Below are 21608 nucleotides of genomic sequence, written 5' to 3'. Positions count from 1 at the left end.
AATTTCACCATTGTGTGAACAGCGGGAAAAGAAGGCATGTTTCAGTAATAACGGCTGCAAATATCGATTGTAAATATTATTTGTGTCCGTCATTACCAATGCACGCTAGGAGAATGGCCGTCATTTTTTATGTATCGGGAACAGTACCGAAGGATACGTTAACGTAACATCTTTTTTTCCCCTTTGACGGCCGTCATGTAACAGCTAAGGCTATGTTCACATAACATCTTTTTTTCCCCTTTGACGGCCGTCATGTAACAGCTAAGGCTATGTTCACACATAGTATTTCCGTCAGTATTTTGCTTAGTCTTTCTTCAACCAAAATCAGGGGGGTGGGTTTGTGGAAATAAACATGACGTGTTTTTTAGGTGAATAAACAGCTTTTTTTTTTATAATGACGGCCGGTAATAATGATCATTATTTATAGCCGTCAATATAAAGTAACACCCCTTATGCATTGTATCTCACTACATTTGTCCCCATTAATAGCATTTGTGTCATTTTATTTGCCAACCTCAGGATATATAAGATATTGTGCACTCCTGATATCGCAGTGTGATGACGCTGCGGTTATCACCCGGCTCCATATTCTCAGGTCCTGCCGATATGTAACCTATGTTCTGCTTTATTACATGAAGATGTGGTTACACTGCCGCCACCTAGTGTACACCAGATGTAATGCAGGTTCTTGGGCTCACGTATTATACGTCGGTGCAACTCTGCTGCCCCCTGCTGCATTTCCAGTGTTATGCAGGGTGAGGAGGAACATGGCGCCCAGTGACGGAGCGCCTGCAGATAACGTGATCTCTAAGACTTCCCGACTGCTGGATTCGCACTTGTCCCTAGTTCGGGTAGGCAGCGGTTCCGCTCCGTCATCGCTTGTGTGCGGCAGCTGCGGGGGTATGTGTAATACTGTGCGGGGAGAGACAAGTGCCCTGTCCAGCACATTTCCCTATTTGCTGGCAGCGAGGTCAGAGGTCATCAGAGCCGGAGAGAAAGGTCATGTTCTGCTGTTAACGCTTTACGTGCTGCTGCATGAGGAAGATTACATTGATCTCCGGCTCCTGCACTGATGACCCCTGACCTCACTGCCAGCAAGTAATACAATGTGCGGGGCAGACACTTAAGTAATGCTTGCTGTTTAACCCTGTGTGTGCTGCAGCATGTAAGGGTTACAGAGCTTGCTGGGATTTGTAGTGAAGGGGCTGGGGATTAATAGATTTACTATGGGTCCATTTACACAGAAAGATTATCTGCCAAAGATTTGAAGCCAAAGCCAGCAACAGACTATGAACAGAGATTAGGTCATAAAGGAAAGCCTGAGATTTCTCCTCTTTTCAAATCCATTCCTGGCTTTGGCTTCAAATCTCTGGCAGATAATCTTTCTGTGTAAATGGACTCTAATGCAATTACATCAAGACTAGACTATAACAGTGCCAGCTGGAGTGCCCACCGTAATGACAGCCAGTATTCCCATAATACAGTGGGTGCCTATACCATACGGGGGCACAGAGTGACCTAATACTCTATGGGGGCACATATTGAGCATAACTGCTTATATACGGGCATGTAGGAGGCACTTTTACTGTGTGAAGCAATACATTTTTGAGAATCGCCCATAAATTTTTAGCCCACATCACCCAGTCCTACTCCCACAGTCTCCAATACATGACTGTATGCTGTCAGGCATTTTTATTAATCCCTTAACGACCATGGGTGTACATTTACTTCCCCGCAGGCCGTGCCTTAACGCAGGAGGGTGTAAATGTACGCCCTGCTGGGGGGCCGCGTTAGGAGGCTGGCTTAGGAGCTTAGCTAGATTCATAGCGGGTGAGGACTGGCTGCTATCAGCGGGCAGGCCATCACCCTCAATGGCGGGCCGTCCGCCTGCCATTAACCCCTTAAACGCTGCAGCGTTTAAGTGTAAGTGACAGGATCATCTCCTGCCACTTACCTATCGGGACCCCCCCAGTGTGCACTGCCTGACTGCAGGAGGTATACTCCTTACCTCTGTGCAGTCCGATCTTCTGATAGAGTCAGCCGCAGGCCACAGGCAGACTCTATCAAATGATCACAGATAACACTGATCCCTGTATGCTATAGCATAGCAGTGATCAGTGTATGGAATCCAATGTATGTATGTAAAAGTTCCCTAAGGGGACTTAAAAAGTGTAAAAAATAAATAAATAAATGTTTTTAAAACTGCCTCAAAGCCCCTCCTCCCCCAATAAATCTAAGCCTAAAATCTACAAATCCATCATGCCGTACAGCTTTAGCTTAGGCTGTCCAGACATGATGGGAATTATAGTTTTGCTATAGCTGGAGGGCTGCAGATTCCCCATCTTTGGTGTACATGTATGTGAAATATTGGAGGCGAGGGCAGTGCACATATGACTGCAGCTGATATATGCCGCAAGTGGCCGAGATCTGAGGTAACTCTGTCCCTGACTATTTACCCTCCAGATGCTGCACGGCTGTCCTCTCCGGCCTCTGATCGCCCCTCAGCAATGTGATTGTGACTGAAGTCTGTTTGTCCTGGCAGCCTAGAGCAGAGTGACGGCCTCCTGGCCAGCCATGATTACACTTCTATGTATCTGAGGCAGGAGGGTTAAATGGCGGTTAAAAAATGGTGGTTTTTAATAAATCTTTTAAAATAAAGAAAAAAAAATGAAACCACCACCATTTCCTTTTTACTAAAGGGATTCTGCAGAGACTAAAAATATATTTTGCAAATATAATAATTGTGAATGAACTATAGCGCTATGGTCGGTACAGGGGTATTTAGTTGTATTGCAATAATAGTAAAGCGATGGTAATACGTATATATCTTATACTGGAGAAACCAGTGAAAAGAGGTTAGCTGTGAATGAATGAACAATCACAATCAGGTGGATGCTGGGTGTGTGACTTTGTAACAATCTCCAATAGCGGTATACCGTTATCACACGTAGTGAAACTAAAGTAATTTCATATGCTTTGTGACAATGTCCTACCTGTGTTTGGCAATAAGTTCTCTCTGCGTTGGTTATCCTGTAAAGTTCATCTTGCAAGGTGCGGTGAGGGAAGATCCTTGCTATCGGGGTTGGGAGCGAGCCCCGGCCGGCGGCTCTGCTGCTACCAAATTCACCCGGCACAATAGAGTAAGTTCAAAGGAGTCCACGTTTGGGTGACGTCACTCTAGTGGATACGGAGGCCGATGTATGGCAAAAGAACATCTAACGCGTTTCAGCGAACTTGCGGTCGCCCTCGTCAGAGATGATGCTGGCTCCTATGCTTCCTCCTTATATGAACTACTCCACCTATCATTCCTCTCCTTGCTGCGATCATATTGGGGTAAGTGGTACTCATCAGTTGTATTCCACTACAGTGTTGCTATATAACCTAACTCTATTTAACTAACTCTATTGCTGTCTGAGCATATAGTTACTGGTGTGTATATTCTGGTTATTATGTGTTTGTATCATGATTCCTATCAACTTGTATGTCTGTGTTTGTAACATAGTAACTAAGTGTTTGTAACAAGTTATAGGTCTGTGTTTGTGCCATGATTGTTATCAACTTATATGTCTCACCAGTTTTGAACAAAATTTTAGGATATAATCTATAGGATATAACTCAGTGTTTATATCTTCATCTAGTTTAAAAACGCAAATAATTCCAAATCCGCGTTCAGACCATGAGGAATAAGACTATTAAGCCTAAAAATCCATTCCGTTTCCACCCTGGACATTTGTTCAATAAAATTCCCACCTCTCCAGTTTGGAACCACTACCTCTATACCTGCAAATTGTGCATTTTTAAAAGATCCTGAATGTTGTTCTGCAAAGTGTTTAGAAAGGGGGTGACCCATAAATTTCCTTTCGATGTTATATATATGTTCTGTAATACGTGTGTATAATTGTCTCTTAGTTCTCCCTACGTATAATTTACCGCATGGGCACTTGATGTAATATATGACCCCCTTACTTTTGCATGTGATGTGTTTCCTAATTTGGACTAGTCTCTTATCTTCCTGGATAGAGGGAACCATAATCTGTTTGCCCGATATTTTGCAGGGTTTACATGCTTTACAGGGGAAAAAACCCTTTCTCTCTACTAAAAATCCTTGCATTTCTTTTATGTTCTCCCGTCTTTTATTTTGACTTTTTATGGTGGGAGCCACTAAGTTTCCTATATTTTGGGCCTTTCTAAAAATGAAATTAGGTTTATCGGATAATTTATCTCCTATTGTTTTATCATTTTTAAGAATATCCCAATGTTTGGTTACTATCTGTCTAAAACTAAAGCTTTCCTTGCTATATGTGGTTATAATGGGGATTTTTATCCGTTCTTCTTTATTTTCTATGTTGTCCTCTATATTATTATCCTTGTCTTTCAAGAATTCTCCTCTATTTTGTTCCCCTACTTCTAGGGCAGTTTGTTGCATTTTTTCCACCTCATATCCCTTAGAGGCAAACTTATCCTGTAGTTGTTTTGCTTCTTTCAAGTATTGGTCTTTTAAAGTACAATTTCTACGTATTCTGATGAATTGTCCCCTAGGGATATTTAGTAACCAGTTGGGCAAATGACAGCTATTTCTATTAATAAAACTGTTGCTGTCCGTGGGCTTATAGTATGTTTTGGTTAAAATTTGATTATCCTGAATGTAAATGGTCAAATCTAAAACTGATGAGTACCACTTACCCCAATATGATCGCAGCAAGGAGAGGAATGATAGGTGGAGTAGTTCATATAAGGAGGAAGCATAGGAGCCAGCATCATCTCTGACGAGGGCGACCGCAAGTTCGCTGAAACGCGTTAGATGTTCTTTTGCCATACATCGGCCTCCGTATCCACTAGAGTGACGTCACCCAAACGTGGACTCCTTTGAACTTACTCTATTGTGCCGGGTGAATTTGGTAGCAGCAGAGCCGCCGGCCGGGGCTCGCTCCCAACCCCGATAGCAAGGATCTTCCCTCACCGCACCTTGCAAGATGAACTTTACAGGATAACCAACGCAGAGAGAACTTATTGCCAAACACAGGTAGGACATTGTCACAAAGCATATGAAATTACTTTAGTTTCACTACGTGTGATAACGGTATACCGCTATTGGAGATTGTTACAAAGTCACACACCCAGCATCCACCTGATTGTGATTGTTCATTCATTCACAGCTAACCTCTTTTCACTGGTTTCTCCAGTATAAGATATATACGTATTACCATCGCTTTACTATTATTGCAATACAACTAAATACCCCTGTACCGACCATAGCGCTATAGTTCATTCACAATTATTATATTTGCAACATATTGATGTAGAGGATTCGGAACCCTCTGGATCTATAGAGCGGCATAGTGGTTCGGTATCTGCAGTGCAGCGCCGCACAGTGTGAACTAGCACGGAACACACGTTTATTATTATTTGATCTTATTATCCGGACCCGTCAGGGCAGCAGCACATAATATGGCAGACTTATGGAGGGATCGTAAAGATAGACTAATACATGTTCAAAATTACTACCAACAACCATCACAAATACAACATTTACTACAGGATACTGAGAACTTAGACACATCGGTATTAGAAGAAGTAAAATCCAACCTTAAAAAATTAGAAAGATGCCTTTTGACAGAAATGAGGGGACTTTGGGAAATAGTAACCCTCGAACAATACCTAGAATGGAACATTACACCAAAAGGTCTTACTATACACAAACCATTCTCAGGAGATCTAGGGGATAAAATCACACTTAATGAATGGGACACACTATTTCATGATTTTTCAAAGCAGACAGTGTTATTTGTTATCAATAAAAGAAAAGAACATATATTAAATATGAACAAAGAAATAACATCATTATTTGAACTAATTAAACCTTATAGAGAGCATAAGGACATTAAAAAACTAACAACCAGCATTATATATCGGATACATAATAAAGAGAAGGATTTAATAGAGAAAAAGGAACGGAAATTAGAAAGGGATAACCTTTCACAACAACAACAACAACAAAAAGCAGACAAGGAGATCACACATCTTGTAACAATAGATGAAACTCAAAATGACCTATCTATTTTAACCATACACGATGAGCAACCACAAGTGTCTAATACTCAGGAAATAGTGGAAAAAGAAAAATATCCAGAGAGTAGGAGATCTCATATCCCCTTATCACCTATTATTATAAAGAAAACAAGAAAAGATATAGAATCAATCAACACACGACCAATATTGGAACAAAGTGAAATCTCCCTCTGCAATATCCCAATCACTAATAGATTTGAAACACTATCTGATAACATTGATATTATTGAGACAGTCACTAAGTCCCCTAAAAATCCACTAACCTACATAAAATCAGGATTAGAGGAGAATAAAGAAGAGAACAGGATAGAAAATAGGAAGGAAAATATAGCAAAAACTACACGATCAACAACACAATTAGCATTACAACATGACAAAATCAACAATAACAATAACGACAAAAAAATACCGAAGAAAACAATTAAGAAAGATTTTTTTCAGCGGATAGGAAAAAGAGACGAAAGAGAGGGATTAGGGGAGGGAAACTCGCCCAAAGAAAAAAGAAAAATAGGATAACTATAGGATTAAAGCAAGACACGACAGAACAGCAGCAGAAAATCTACAACCTTAGTAATTATACATTAAAAAAGGGGGAAGAACTTTTACTCCGTAAAGGCCTAAAATTTGCACCAACTAAACAACTCAATAAGTTTGATGCATTCATAGGCATCAAAAAATTTACGAGGAACTTAATGTTAAAAAAGTTTTTCATAAAAAATCCAAACACTTGTAGTTCATCTTCCATTAAAAATGAATATTTACAGACACATCTCAAAAATAAATCAAAATTTTACCCACAAAATGAAACATCAGAGGCTATCATCACATTTGAACAGATGGTCATTAAAGATATAAGACGTTTATCCATAAACAACACCAAGCAGAATATAAACAAAAAAGACAAAAATAATTTAACTAGAAGTGAACAAGAAGCAATAAAATCGTTACAAGAGAATAACAAAATAATTGTTAGACCCGCAGACAAGGGGGGCAGCATAGTAATTATGGAACGAGAATTTTACCACACAGAGTCCCTTAGATTATTGGGGGATAATCAAACCTATGAAAGATTAAAGAGAGACCCGACTTCGATATATAAGAAGGAACTTGTAGAATTAGTTGTTAAAGGTGTAGATCAGGGGATAGTTTCCACAACAGAGAAGAATTATATATTGAATGCTGCCCCCTATATTCCTATGTTCTACCATATCCCCAAAATTCACAAGTCACAAGAATCCCCCCCAGGACGTCCCATTATATCAGGGATTAATAGCCTTACAGCTAATTTATCAGGCTATGTGGACACCTTCTTACAAACATGCACTCAGAACCTCCCAGCATATTTAAAAGACACTAAACACATTTTACAAATATTAGAGAAAGTGAAATGGGAGGAGCACTTTATTTTATGCACTTTAGATGTCACTTCTTTATATACTATTATTCAACATGACAAGGGTAGGGAGGCCGTGGAATTTTTTCTGGAAAAATCCGAACGTTTTAAACAAGAACAAATTAATTTTTTAGGCAATTGCATCACCTTCATTTTAACGCATAATTATTTTTATTATGAAGGAGATTTTTATAGGCAGAAGTGGGGCACCGCTATGGGGACGAAATTCGCGCCCAGCTATTCTAACCTTTATGTAGGCCGGTGGGAACAGGACCTCATTTTCCCCCAGGGTAAGCTGGACGCGAATTTCGCCCTATGGCATCGGTTCATCGATGATGTCATATTTATCTGGAAAGGGGGTAGGGACACTCTTGTTTCCTTTTTAAATGATATTAATAAAAATAATTTTTATCTCACCTTTACCCCCGAGTACAGTCAGACAGAGATACATTTTTTAGATTTGACCATTTACATTCAGGATAATCAAATTTTAACCAAAACATACTATAAGCCCACGGACAGCAACAGTTTTATTAATAGAAATAGCTGTCATTTGCCCAACTGGTTACTAAATATCCCTAGGGGACAATTCATCAGAATACGTAGAAATTGTACTTTAAAAGACCAATACTTGAAAGAAGCAAAACAACTACAGGATAAGTTTGCCTCTAAGGGATATGAGGTGGAAAAAATGCAACAAACTGCCCTAGAAGTAGGGGAACAAAATAGAGGAGAATTCTTGAAAGACAAGGATAATAATATAGAGGACAACATAGAAAATAAAGAAGAACGGATAAAAATCCCCATTATAACCACATATAGCAAGGAAAGCTTTAGTTTTAGACAGATAGTAACCAAACATTGGGATATTCTTAAAAATGATAAAACAATAGGAGATAAATTATCCGATAAACCTAATTTCATTTTTAGAAAGGCCCAAAATATAGGAAACTTAGTGGCTCCCACCATAAAAAGTCAAAATAAAAGACGGGAGAACATAAAAGAAATGCAAGGATTTTTAGTAGAGAGAAAGGGTTTTTTCCCCTGTAAAGCATGTAAACCCTGCAAAATATCGGGCAAACAGATTATGGTTCCCTCTATCCAGGAAGATAAGAGACTAGTCCAAATTAGGAAACACATCACATGCAAAAGTAAGGGGGTCATATATTACATCAAGTGCCCATGCGGTAAATTATACGTAGGGAGAACTAAGAGACAATTATACACACGTATTACAGAACATATATATAACATCGAAAGGAAATTTATGGGTCACCCCCTTTCTAAACACTTTGCAGAACAACATTCAGGATCTTTTAAAAATGCACAATTTGCAGGTATAGAGGTAGTGGTTCCAAACTGGAGAGGTGGGAATTTTATTGAACAAATGTCCAGGGTGGAAACGGAATGGATTTTTAGGCTTAATAGTCTTATTCCTCATGGTCTGAACGCGGATTTGGAATTATTTGCGTTTTTAAACTAGATGAAGATATAAACACTGAGTTATATCCTATAGATTATATCCTAAAATTTTGTTCAAAACTGGTGAGACATATAAGTTGATAACAATCATGGCACAAACACAGACCTATAACTTGTTACAAACACTTAGTTACTATGTTACAAACACAGACATACAAGTTGATAGGAATCATGATACAAACACATAATAACCAGAATATACACACCAGTAACTATATGCTCAGACAGCAATAGAGTTAGTTAAATAGAGTTAGGTTATATAGCAACACTGTAGTGGAATACAACTGATGAGTACCACTTACCCCAATATGATCGCAGCAAGGAGAGGAATGATAGGTGGAGTAGTTCATATAAGGAGGAAGCATAGGAGCCAGCATCATCTCTGACGAGGGCGACCGCAAGTTCGCTGAAACGCGTTAGATGTTCTTTTGCCATACATCGGCCTCCGTATCCACTAGAGTGACGTCACCCAAACGTGGACTCCTTTGAACTTACTCTATTGTGCCGGGTGAATTTGGTAGCAGCAGAGCCGCCGGCCGGGGCTCGCTCCCAACCCCGATAGCAAGGATCTTCCCTCACCGCACCTTGCAAGATGAACTTTACAGGATAACCAACGCAGAGAGAACTTATTGCCAAACACAGGTAGGACATTGTCACAAAGCATATGAAATTACTTTAGTTTCACTACGTGTGATAACGGTATACCGCTATTGGAGATTGTTACAAAGTCACACACCCAGCATCCACCTGATTGTGATTGTTCATTCATTCACAGCTAACCTCTTTTCACTGGTTTCTCCAGTATAAGATATATACGTATTACCATCGCTTTACTATTATTGCAATACAACTAAATACCCCTGTACCGACCATAGCGCTATAGTTCATTCACAATTATTATATTTGCAACATATTGATGTAGAGGATTCGGAACCCTCTGGATCTATAGAGCGGCATAGTGGTTCGGTATCTGCAGTGCAGCGCCGCACAGTGTGAACTAGCACGGAACACACGTTTATTATTATTTAAAAATATATTTTAATACATTACTTTTTTATATGTTGGCACTCTGACCTGGGGGAGGGGCCTCGGCCCTGCAGGCAGCCGCTGAAGCGTCCTGGCAGAGAAGTGAGCAGTACACACCATAGGCGGGCTCCGGCACTTAATATTTAGCCGCAGCCTGCTGCTATAGCAGCCAGCATTTGTGCCCTATGGATGCAAGCAGCTGCACTGAACAAGTTAGGGACACAGTGAGGTGGAAAGGGGGCCCGGTCACCACTGCGACCACTGTAGCTGCTGTCACTGATGCTACAAATAACATTATGCTCCATAACTACACGTCCTGCTGATATTTCCCACACAAACTGCGTTGCAACCTCCACTCACCCTGTTCTGTTTTATTATGTAAAGATGTGGTTACACTGCCGCCACCTAGTGTACACCTAGTGTAATGCAGGTTCTTGGGCTCATGTACTCTGCTGCCCCCTGCTGCATTTACAGTGTCAGGCAGGGTGAGTATGGCACCTATTGGCAACAATATCTGCAGATATTGATTGTGAACATTATTTGCGGCCGTTATTACCACTAGATGGCAGTCTATGCATACTAGGAAAACAGACGTAAGTTTTATATAGTGTGAACAGTACCCAAGGCTATGTTCTTACACAGTCTTTTTTTCCCCCTTCCCCCTTGACGACCTTCATTTTGTGTTCAAATTACTTTCGTTATGTGAAAATGCTGAAAGTTTTTTTTTGTTTTTTTTTTTAAAGTTGTACTTTTATGCATATTGGCATCTTTGTGGCATTTCCCCCCCCCCCCCTCCAATTCTTGACATGACAAAAAACAACAACTAAGAATTAATTGCCAGTTAAAGACACCAATAGTAATTTGTATTAAAATGAGAAAACAACCAACCAAAAAAAACAGCCTCACATTCCTTTTGTTATGTGTATTTGACATTAAGTTTCCCAAAATGTATAGAAATTGTGCCAAAAATAATGTAATTTTAAATATCTAAAAACACCCCGCTATTTTACTGTATGTCCGCCAATTACGGTAAAATAGCGCCATATTGCTGCAGAGAAGTGTCCAAAAATCGCACTGTTTTACTGTAATTGCGTCAAAATGGGGCAATTATGTTGCATAGAAGCAGCAAAAAAGCACTATTTTACCATGATTGCACCAACTACTGTAAAATAGCGCCATTTTGCTGCGTAGTGGACCAAAAATCGCACTACTTTACTGTAATTGTACCATCTGTTCTAAAATAGCGCCATAAGGCTGCATATAGGGCCAAAAAAATCGCACTGTTTTACTGTAATTTCAGAAAAATAGCAACATTTAGCGGCGTAGTAGTGGGCAAAAATTGCACATATTATACTGTAATTGTACTAACTGAGCTAAAATAACGCCAATATGCTGCATAGAAGTGACCAGAAAATTGCACTATTTTACCGTAATTGCGATTATCGCAATAAAATGGCACCATTTTGTGGCCAAAAACTCTGTTAAGATATAGCCATTTTGCTGCTTAGATGAGGCCAAAACTTGCAAAATTTTACTGTAATTGCGCTAATCTTGTTAAAATAGCATCATTTTTATTCCGAGATTTCACGGCAAAATGTTGGAGCTTACCTAATGTAAAGTTGAAGATTTCTGCCTCCTCTACCCAGAAAGACATCTTGTACTCCCTGACAGCTCTGAAGGCTGCACGGAGCCTTTTAAATATATACTTCCATTAACAGGCAGCACCAAGGGGCTGCCACCAATGTTTGTGTCGGGAACTGCAGGACAGTACCAGGGGGGGACACTGCCCAACACGATCGTTATGTGTGACAGCCTCTTTACAGCGAGCAGTGACTGCTATCTTACTGTACTAGACACAGTGGTAGAGCGTTGGTTATAGCAGTCACTGCTTGCTGTACAGAGGCTGCCACCTCTGAGGGTCCAATGGGGCGCACATTATGGTCTCATTATGTCTCCATATCTATGGAGACTGGAAGTAAATTACAGATCCAGTAGATTTCCTAAAGAGTTACCTAAAGAGTTAATTTTTAGGTGCACACTCCACAGAATTAGAATGCAATGTGTGGGGTGCATAGGTGATGTTTATTTAGAGGTATTATATAATTTATACTCCTGTCCTCATGACTAAAATTAACTTTTGCAGAATATCGGCACAGGGTTGGCAATTGTCGGCGTTGTTTTGTGTGCAAGAAGTATAAGACTGGTAAGATTGTCATGTGTGTATATTGTATTTGTAGCTGCACTATATATATATATATATATTAAACAGTGGTACCTTGGTTTAAGAGTAACTTGTATTAAGTGCATTTTGCAATAAGAGCTCACAGTTTTTCTAAATTGTGACTTGGTTTAAGAGCATTGCTTTGGTTTAAGAGCTTCTTATACTGGGTGGAAGCGGGAGTGAGGGAGGGGCATGGTCTGCATAGCAGGGTCTACAGCCCTGTACTCTGACCCAGGAAGTCTCCCTCACCTTCCAAATCATAGCAGATCCACTTCAGGCTGGGGCTTGCATCAGGGGACAGGACTGTGGAGGTAATCTCTTCATAGCTGTAACCCCTCTCTCCCCGGACAGAGAGTGCTGCATTTATGTGCTCACATCTGTCCTGCTCATTCCTTCATGATCCCTGCAGTCTCTGTCAGCCCTTGTGTTTCCCATCCTCTCCATTCCTGCTCTAATGTGCCTGCACTAACACTCAGCTATATACACTGCTGCTATAACGTGCCTGCACTCACACTCAGCCATTCACACTGCTGTATTTTTTTGTAGTTTATGCACTTACTTACATTATACTCCACATGCTTATTGCTATACTGTACAGTAACTGATAATATCACATAGTCAGCTTTTTCTTATTGTTCATCATGTTATTCAGAATAAAAAATCATTATTTTTTGGGTGTGGAACCAATTGTCTGCATATCAGTGATTTTTTTTATTTGCTTTGGTGGATTTGGATTACAAGCGCGGACCCGGAACAAATTATGCTCCTAATCCAAGGCACCACTGTATGTATATATGCCTTTATGAGGGATATAGTTGATTCTCATGGAGGGAAGGGAATAAGGTTCCTTGAAGCTGGGTTGATTTTAAGGGACCAGAAATCGCTTTATTTGTTATCCCATTATTTGTTATTTATTCTTTATCCAGGTGACAAAGTTTACAAATGCTAAAGACATCCCAGAAGAATTCATAAAGAAAAATGTGAAGCTGCGTGGGAAAGTAGTCTGTGTGACTGGAGAAACCATAGATGTTGATCATGTTCCAATTAGTCTGCCTATTCTGCGATCTGTACAGAAGAAATGTAAGTATATTCTCAAGATGCAGGTACAATACATTCTAAAAGTGATGACCATGGGAGAAAACGAAAGAGGATCATAGAGCAAAGGACAGCTGGTTGCCATTCTCCTATAAAAAAAACAAAAAACAAAAAAAAAAACAGCACTATCACTGCTCATATAGTTTATAAAACAAAAAAAATTACAAAAATGTTGTTGAAGGGATACTCTTCCTAAATGTAAAAATTGAGAGTAGGTAGGGGGTGGTGGGGACATTAAAAAGAAGTTATACTTACCTTGTGCCCCCATAACGCAGAACCACCGTTCATGGACCCCCGCCGGTCTCCTGTGACACCTCTGTAGTCTGCTGGGCTGTGATGACGCAGGAAGTTGGGAGAAACAAGAGACCGGAGGCTGACAGTGAGCTGGTGATGCTGCGGCTGTGGGGCCATGTGGCAAGGTAAGTATGACTTCTTTATTATCGCCCCACTAACCCCTGCCTGCTCTGGATTTTTACATTTGGCTGGAGTACCCCTTTAAATGCTTAAGTAATAATAAAGGTATATATTGAACACTATTTTTATTTTAGATAAAAATTCTTTATCTTTAAAATGGTTATCCCAGTGTGCAAACTTATCGCTCAAATGGTAACTAAAATATCCAAACTTGTTTCCACCTGTAAACTACTTCTTGTTAACATACAAATAATCAGTTACAGGGAGGTAGTTCATAATAAATCCCATAAACCTGGTGGTGACTGTAAGATTTATTTTTTTCTTCAATTCTTGTTTTATTGAAAAATGCAGTTTATATCAATTGAGTCAGCTGAATCCTTTTCCTCCACAGGGCACGGGCAGGGCAGCCTGCTGGTCAGACTTGCTGGAGTAGAATTGACGGAGAATGGCAAGATGTGGTTACAAAATAATCTTCATCCCTCACAAACGCTATGGTTTCAGTTACTGAACAGAGAAGACTCAGAGCTAGACTGCTTTGTCTTCATCAACAGGGTAAGGCTCTTACCTTTTCTAGCCTGTTCTCTGCAGTAATTCCACCACCACCTACCATCTCATGTCATAACACCTTTAGGCCTGAGTTACACGAGCGTATGGCTATATGTCCGTAACACAGAGATATTACAGATGAAATACCATGTCATCAGTATTTCACCTGTATTTTGTACAGTAGATAATAATGAGCATCTTCTAAACAGTAGACTAAAATACACAACAATAGATAGTTGAATAGATGAATAGGATGCATCTATATTTTCATCTTCTCCATAGACTTTAATGGGCATATTTTATCTGCAAAACAGATGAAAGAAGCACATGCAAATACAGCCCTGTAAGCAGCCACATAGATTGACATTAGCTCTGCATTCCAGTCCACCGAGAATAGATGTAACAGGGATGCAAAATACACTTGTATGAAACCAACCGTACAGGAATAAAAAACAACAGATGGCAGTCACGCAAGTCCCCATCACTTCATATTTCTCCCTGTGTCCCCCATCTACTCATATTCCCTCCGTGTCCCCCATCACCTCATATGCCCCCCTGACTTTTAACAACTTTTAAACTGGCAACCCCCTGCCCCATGGCCGGGGGTTAGATTGTGTATGCATTAGGCTGGCACAACCTCTCTGTCCCTCCTCCCTGTCCTCCTCCTCATTAGGAATGCTCCAGGCAGATTGCCTCCTATTCGTCAGCTGTGTCAGCACGGCACATGGGCTGGATTGTTAAGACACCTGTGCAATGTTCAGCATGGAGAAAATGTTCCAGTGACATTCCTAATGACGAAGATGGTGGGGAGGAGGGACGGAGGGGTGGTGCAAAGTTATGGCACAGATACTGGGCACGGGGCTGCAAGTTTAAAAGTTGTTTTTTAGGACAATAACTGCATCACCTGCCAAACGGACCCAGGACAGATCTTGGATTAAAAGCAGCTATCCAAGGGTACAAGTGGTTTGGGGGGGGGACAGATTGTGGGTACAGAGTCGCTTTAAATACGGTTTCTAAATAGTGTGACCCTAGCCCAAAACTGATTTCTGCTTGATCTACTGGAGCTATTGGGGGCTCCAGTAATAGACCGTGTATTTATAAAGCTTTAGTTTAGATATTAATATTATGATGTGTTGACTTCTTTACAGGGAAGCTTCTTCAGTGATTGTCTGAATGTGATGTTATTAAAAGAAGGACATGGAAGAACAGCTCATATTCGGGGCATACATCAGGCACCGGGACATTACTTGTCATTTTACAAAAGACTACTGCGAGCAGAAGTCAAGGCACAGAAGGCAGGCAAAGGGCTCTGGGAACAGGAGAGCCAGCTGAGCATACTTACCCACAAAATTCTCCATAATAGAATTATCCAGCATGGGAAGCAGTACATGAGTGTGATGACAAAGTATTGGAAAAGATTTGTGCCATGAGGATTGCATGCCAGTCTTGTATCTCTGTGTGAAGCATGACAGCACCGACTTATAGAGACGCTGTCTACAACCGCACACTGCATTAAGAGGTGATGGGTGTCTGACAGTGCTGTATTTAATGGGCTACACAACCGATCCAGTCATCATTGGTGCAGCTCAGCTACACAAATGGTCGGACCTTGTAAAAGATTTGTGTTGGCCCTAAACTGACACTAAGGGCCCTATTCCACCGGACGATTATCGTTCAGATTATCGTTAAATCGTTCGAATCTAAACGATAATCGTTCGGTTGAAATGCAGTAACGATTAACGACCGAACGAGAAATCGTTGATCGCTTTATAAGACCTAGACCTATTTTTATCGTTGCTCGTTCGCAAAACGTTCGCAAATCGTTCGCATTGAATAAGACATCGTTCGGTCGTTCGCAATAGATACGAACGCAATAGCGAAGAAATACGGAAGAAGAAACGATCGCAATTACGATCATAAGTAACGATTATCGTTCCATGGAAATGAGTGAACGTTTTCAGGTCTTTCGCAATAGCGGTCGTTTGAGATCGTTAATCGTTAACGATTATGCTAACGATAATCTTCCGGTGGAATAGGGCCCTTAGACTTCTTTGTATGCTGGTGACCCCCCTCTGAGGGAAAACAGTACCCTCTGAGAAAAAAAGATATGTATATAGTTCTTGTTTAATGCAGGTAATGGCATATATGGGGGATGGGGATGGACGTTTGTTGGGTTTAACTGAATGCTTGTGCTGTGGCTTATCTTGCCTCCCTTAAAACAAACAAACAAACAAACAGAATCTATTGGGAATGTTCATTCTCTCCCCTGACATTGTATGTTGTGGGATAGTTGGGTGTCCTCTAAACACATTTGACGGTTGGCTCTTCCTTACAAAAACTATAGGTTTGGAAGGATTTTCGCTGATCTATATGGGGACCCTTTAAGACGTTTGGGTGTGGTAAAAGGGACTATAGGCAGGTTGTTTCCGAAACAAGCAATTTATATGGGGACAATACAGTGGCTAATACAGTGTGGGCTTATACCTATATAGTATGTATAGAAAAATGTTTTTATACAATTTATTCATAGTAAATGTAATGGACAGTGTATCAGTGTATTGTCTGCTTTATATTTTATCCTTACAACCTAGAAGCACTTAAACTTCTTCTGTTTGGTTAATTTATACTTTGGTTACATGTTAATTCATTGAGTCAATGGGACAGGCAGAGCTTCAAACGGAGGCCGTGCGGCGGAATCCGCTTGAAGTCCCTGTGCATATTCTGTAGTGAGAACATAACCTTACTCAGCTTTGGCAGAATTTGACTTCTATAAGATTCCTCTAACTAAACCCACCCAAAGAAATTACATTGTCAATTCTTTGGGCGGAAAGCTGATCCGAATAACAGAGCGAAAATCCCATTGAACACAATAGGACATTGCTCTGTACATATTTTAAGGGAGGAATTTCAAACGGAAATTAAGAGCGGATTCCTCTTCAAGTTACTCGCAGATTCCTCAGTGTGAACATACCCTCATTCTGAAATCTGTTTCATTTTGGCCACTAGGCTTAAAACTAAGCTGAGACTTCCTGTTCTGTCTGTGATGATAAGCAGGAGGCTGCTGGAATGTGATCTGTACAGGATTACAGCAAAAGGTGACACCAGTTGATAGCAAAGACAATATTTCTGCCTGTGCAATGACTTTGTACAGGTCACAGAAGTTACTGAGCATACTGGATGTGGATTTACTGTTGTTTCCCTTCACTTTTTATCTTTCACCTTGTCCTGGAAAAATTCCTTCATCTTGTGGGAGAAGAACCAGGACTGTGGGGTGTAGTAAGGACTCGGTGGACTTGTCCTCTATGAACTACAGATCACAATTATTGTGGACATTGTATCACCTGTCTGAAGTTAGACCTTAATAAAAAAAAAAAACAACAAAAAAAAAAACTCTAAAGGTAAGACTAATGTGTTGAATTATGAACATACTGTATGAAGATCAATGGCAGATACAGGACACAGAATAGTCTATCCAAACACTATTATATAGAGCAAAGACAAGGAACCTTTGGCCCTTAAGCTGTTACAAAACTACAATTGCCATCATACCTGGACAGCCAAAGCTAAGGCTGCCCAGGCATGGAAATGGTAGTTTTGCAACAGGTGAAGGGCCTGATAGAAAGATAGAGACGCACAACAGCAGCAGAGCTGCAGAGAGAGATGGAACCTTTGGGGGGCGACACTGATCACTACCACTGTTTAGCTGCTATAACTACGACCTCCACTATCATTTGCATACATAACCAGGAAATATTAAAAGATCTGCCCGTATAGTAATCGATTTACTTTCTCTTCAGACCTTTCTTGCAGGTTGGATGCAACAAAGTACCAAGGCATCCAACAGCACTAACCTTTCTCAAGAAAAGCAAGAAGAAAGAACTGTTTATGACTGGCGGAGTCTACAGGCCTGGTGGAATTGCCGCTACAGCCTAGGATTTATTACTACAAAATCCTAACATCCCAAAATGCAGAGGCACTAAAGATGAGAACCAAGTGCCAATACATTCATCTCCACCAACCTTTCCCCATTTAACAAACAGGAGGAAGAACCTGTGGAGGACTGTTCTCATAGTCCTTGTTTCTAGGTTTATTAAATGGTTTAAAAAGTCTTAAGGCCCTTTTACATAGGCAGACTATCAGCATGGAGCAATCCTAGAAATGCTTATTCCGCTGATAATCGCCCCATGTAAAAGTGACAAGGATTGTTAGTGAGCAGGAAAACACCTGCTTGTCGGCTGATTTGATCTTTCGACCAACTGTAAAATGCTGCTGATACAGGCCCGGCCACACCATTTATTGTGCGCGGCCACACCATTTATTGTGCCCGGCCACACCATTTATTGTGCCCGGCCACACCATTTATTGTGCCCGGCCACACCATTTATTGTGCCCAGCCACACCATTTATTGTGCCCAGCCACACCATTTATTGTGCCTTGTGGAAGCACTGCAAGCAAGCGGAGATCTCGCCCATTGCTGTTTGTTTGTGTCCTTGCATAGCCCCATATAGGGTTGTGTAAAAGGATCCTTACAGAGCGATAATTGGCCGAATTAGCCCGATTCGGCCAATTATCGCTACGTGGAATAGAGAGAATGATCAGCCGATGATCGTGTCATCGGCTGATCGTTTATTTAGGTTCAAAGGAATAGAGATGCACGGCGGGGGACCGATGATTTCATAAGTATCATTCATTACCTTAGCATTTTGCAGGTCTTCTCCTGCGCTCCTTTTTCCTCCCGGTCACGTGCAGCAGCAGCTTTGGTGCGGCCTGTTGGCTGACAGACCGCTCAGCCAATCAGTGGCCAGGATCGCCGTGGCCAGTCATTGGCTGAGCGGTCTGTCAGCTCAGACAGGCCGCACCAAAGCTGCTGCTGCTGCACACGGGATCGGGAGGAAGAGGAGCACAGGAGAAGACCTGCAACGTGTAATGGGCCCAGTAATCGAGCACCGATCTAGCAGATAGGCGCTCGTTTACATTATTGATTGAGCCCCCATCGGCCCATGAAATAGGACCCTTAATAATGCTTCCATAGAACAGATATGTATCTGTTCACAGCTCTGCCACATGTATGTAAACACAGCTCTGCTGCACGCATTGTGTCCTAAAGTACAGTATATGGGATTAGTGGTATTTTATTTAATAGCATAAAATAAATTTTAACATTTTAGATTTTTGGGAGTTATTTATTCACTGCGCTGTAAAATTGGCATTGTAGCATGATTCTGTAGGTCAATATAAAAATGAATGAACAATATCAGATTTACATGTTTTTTTTGTTTTCTACTTTTAAAAAATTAACAAAAAAGGAGATCTTTTTTTGATGAATATCATTATGTATGTTCCATACTTTAAAAATGCCACTAATAAAACATCTTTGAAAAAAAAAAAAAAAAAAAAAAAAAAAAAAAGGAGAGCTTTGCATTGCCATATTCTGAGGAGGGGGTGGGGTAGCTGTAGCTTTTATTAACACTCATTTGAGGTAGATGGGACTTTTAGATTTTTAACCCATGTTTTTTTTTAGGAGATGATGGAAAAGTCATATTTTAATAGTTTACATAGATGTCAAACTATCAATTGTGTTTATTTTTTTATTTTTGGGAAATTGTAAAAGGGGGAATTTAACCCCTTTTCCCAGCAAAAACTACTGTCCACCGCAAGGAGACAGCTACAAACTCCTTGCTAAAATGGGACAGTTGTCATCCCCGGCCATTAAAAGCCGGTATACCTGTTGGCCAATACTTGCGCCTACGGCGAAACTGTTCGAGCCTGGGAGGATTTAAGATTAAGGCTGATGATCTGAGGAATAGGTTAATGGATAGAGGGTACCCAAAAAAAGTCCTGAGGCAGGCCTATTGGAAAGCGATACAAAAAAGCAGAAATGAATTGCTTGCCATGGGACAAAAAGAAATAAGTGATGACCATTTGTCTCGCATTATAGGGACCTATGATGTGAAATCGGATGAAGTAAGAGCTATATTAACACAATATTGGCCGGTGCTACAGCTGGACTCTACGATCGCAAATGCGATATCAGAGACCCCACAGATCACGTTCAGACGAGGACGTAATTTAAGGTACCGATTGGTCCACAGCTATCTACCACTCACTGATAAGTTCCTGTCGGTTTTGTAGATTTCACCTTATGAGTGTAACAACTGTACTATGTGCAAACATATAATTCCTGGCAAAATATTTACAAGCAGTAGCACAGGAGAATCATATGAAACAAGAAGCTTTGCTAACTGCTCTACGAGTGGAGTGGTATATATGCTTACTTGCCCATGCCCACAAAATTATGTGGGAAAGACGTTCAGACCATTAAAAAAAGAGACTGAGCGAGCATGTGGGTGATATAAGAAACCAAAGAGAGACCCCTGTAGCCTTGCATTTTGCTGAAAAACATCAGAGTGACTATGAATCTCTCAGATGTCAAGTGATAGAAGTGGTGGAGAGAGCACGACTTCGGGGAAACTATGACAAAAAACTCCTGCAATGTGAGGCACGGTGGACATACCGGCTGAATACTGTAAAGCCGCACGCTGCTATATTCAGGAGGAGGCTTGACACGCAAATAGCGTCCCAGGTCTCCTAGCAATGACTAAAACAAAATACCTCCAAGATGGAAGATAAATGTACCGTTCAGGCTAAAAGTCCGTAGCGAGGCTTGACACGCAGTATGCGGTTCAGGTCATCTGATAGGAAACAAGCGATCATGTGATCACCTCTCTGTTGCGTAATAGGTGGGCCGGACCCAGAGGAGGGAATAGGCCATACTAGCAATCAATCAAATCGGGAGGAGGACCCTCGAGAGATATAAAAGAGAGCTTAGTAATGGTAGTCAGTGTGCGGCCATCACCAGTGCTGTGCATATGGATATACCAACGGGATATCTGTGAAGCTACCAACCGGCCCCTGATGAGTGGTTCAAGAAACGCGTTGGAACAGCGGAATGAAGTATGAAGGAACCCCTATAAAAGTAAAGAAATATACTAAGGGAAGTACAAAAACCTTCTTTGAAATATCCAAAAAAAGTATGAATTTTGAGCTCACAGAAAGACATTATATGTGGAACTAACATAAACTGTGGTATGAACTTAATGAAATAAAATAAGCACCAAAAAATTGCTGTGCATATTACACTATTGCGGGAAGGTTGCAAAAAACACGGGTAAAAGTGCAATAGAGTGAAGGGGATTGAGCAATTTAATATTAAGGTGCAATATGAACTTGAGACTAAGCACTTTATAATTGCTATGCACATCACACAATTGCGGGAAAAGTGCAAAGACAATGTGAATAGTGCAATACGACTATTATAAGGATTGTGCAATTTCTATGAGTGCAATATGAACTATCCTGAT

At 40.7% G+C, this 21608-nt stretch overlaps 1 protein-coding gene across 2 annotated transcripts; it reads left to right on the top strand.

Annotated features, from left to right (window-relative positions):
* Positions 1 to 650: 650 nt before the first annotated feature.
* C6H3orf33 (chromosome 6 C3orf33 homolog) lies at positions 651 to 18989 on the top strand. Of its 2 annotated transcripts, XR_011363675.1 has the most exons (6): positions 651 to 851; positions 12114 to 12173; positions 13118 to 13271; positions 14092 to 14252; positions 15395 to 17644; positions 18044 to 18989. XR_011363675.1 is itself a non-coding variant. In XM_069975471.1 (5 exons), exons 1-5 carry the CDS (start codon positions 768 to 770, stop codon positions 15674 to 15676), a joined length of 741 nt encoding a protein of 246 aa, XP_069831572.1. In that variant the 5' UTR covers positions 651 to 767; the 3' UTR covers positions 15677 to 18989. The 2 variants fall into 2 exon arrangements, 1 of the variants encoding a protein (XP_069831572.1); XM_069975471.1 differs by having other exon boundaries at positions 15395 to 18989.
* The last annotated feature ends 2619 nt before the right edge of the window (positions 18990 to 21608 follow it).

Source organism: Dendropsophus ebraccatus, chromosome 6 (genome assembly GCF_027789765.1).
Source record: "Dendropsophus ebraccatus isolate aDenEbr1 chromosome 6, aDenEbr1.pat, whole genome shotgun sequence".
Lineage (NCBI taxonomy): Eukaryota > Metazoa > Chordata > Amphibia > Anura > Hylidae > Dendropsophus > Dendropsophus ebraccatus.
The sequence above is the reverse complement of the archived record's forward strand: the minus strand, read 5'-3'. Positions and strand labels throughout refer to the sequence as shown.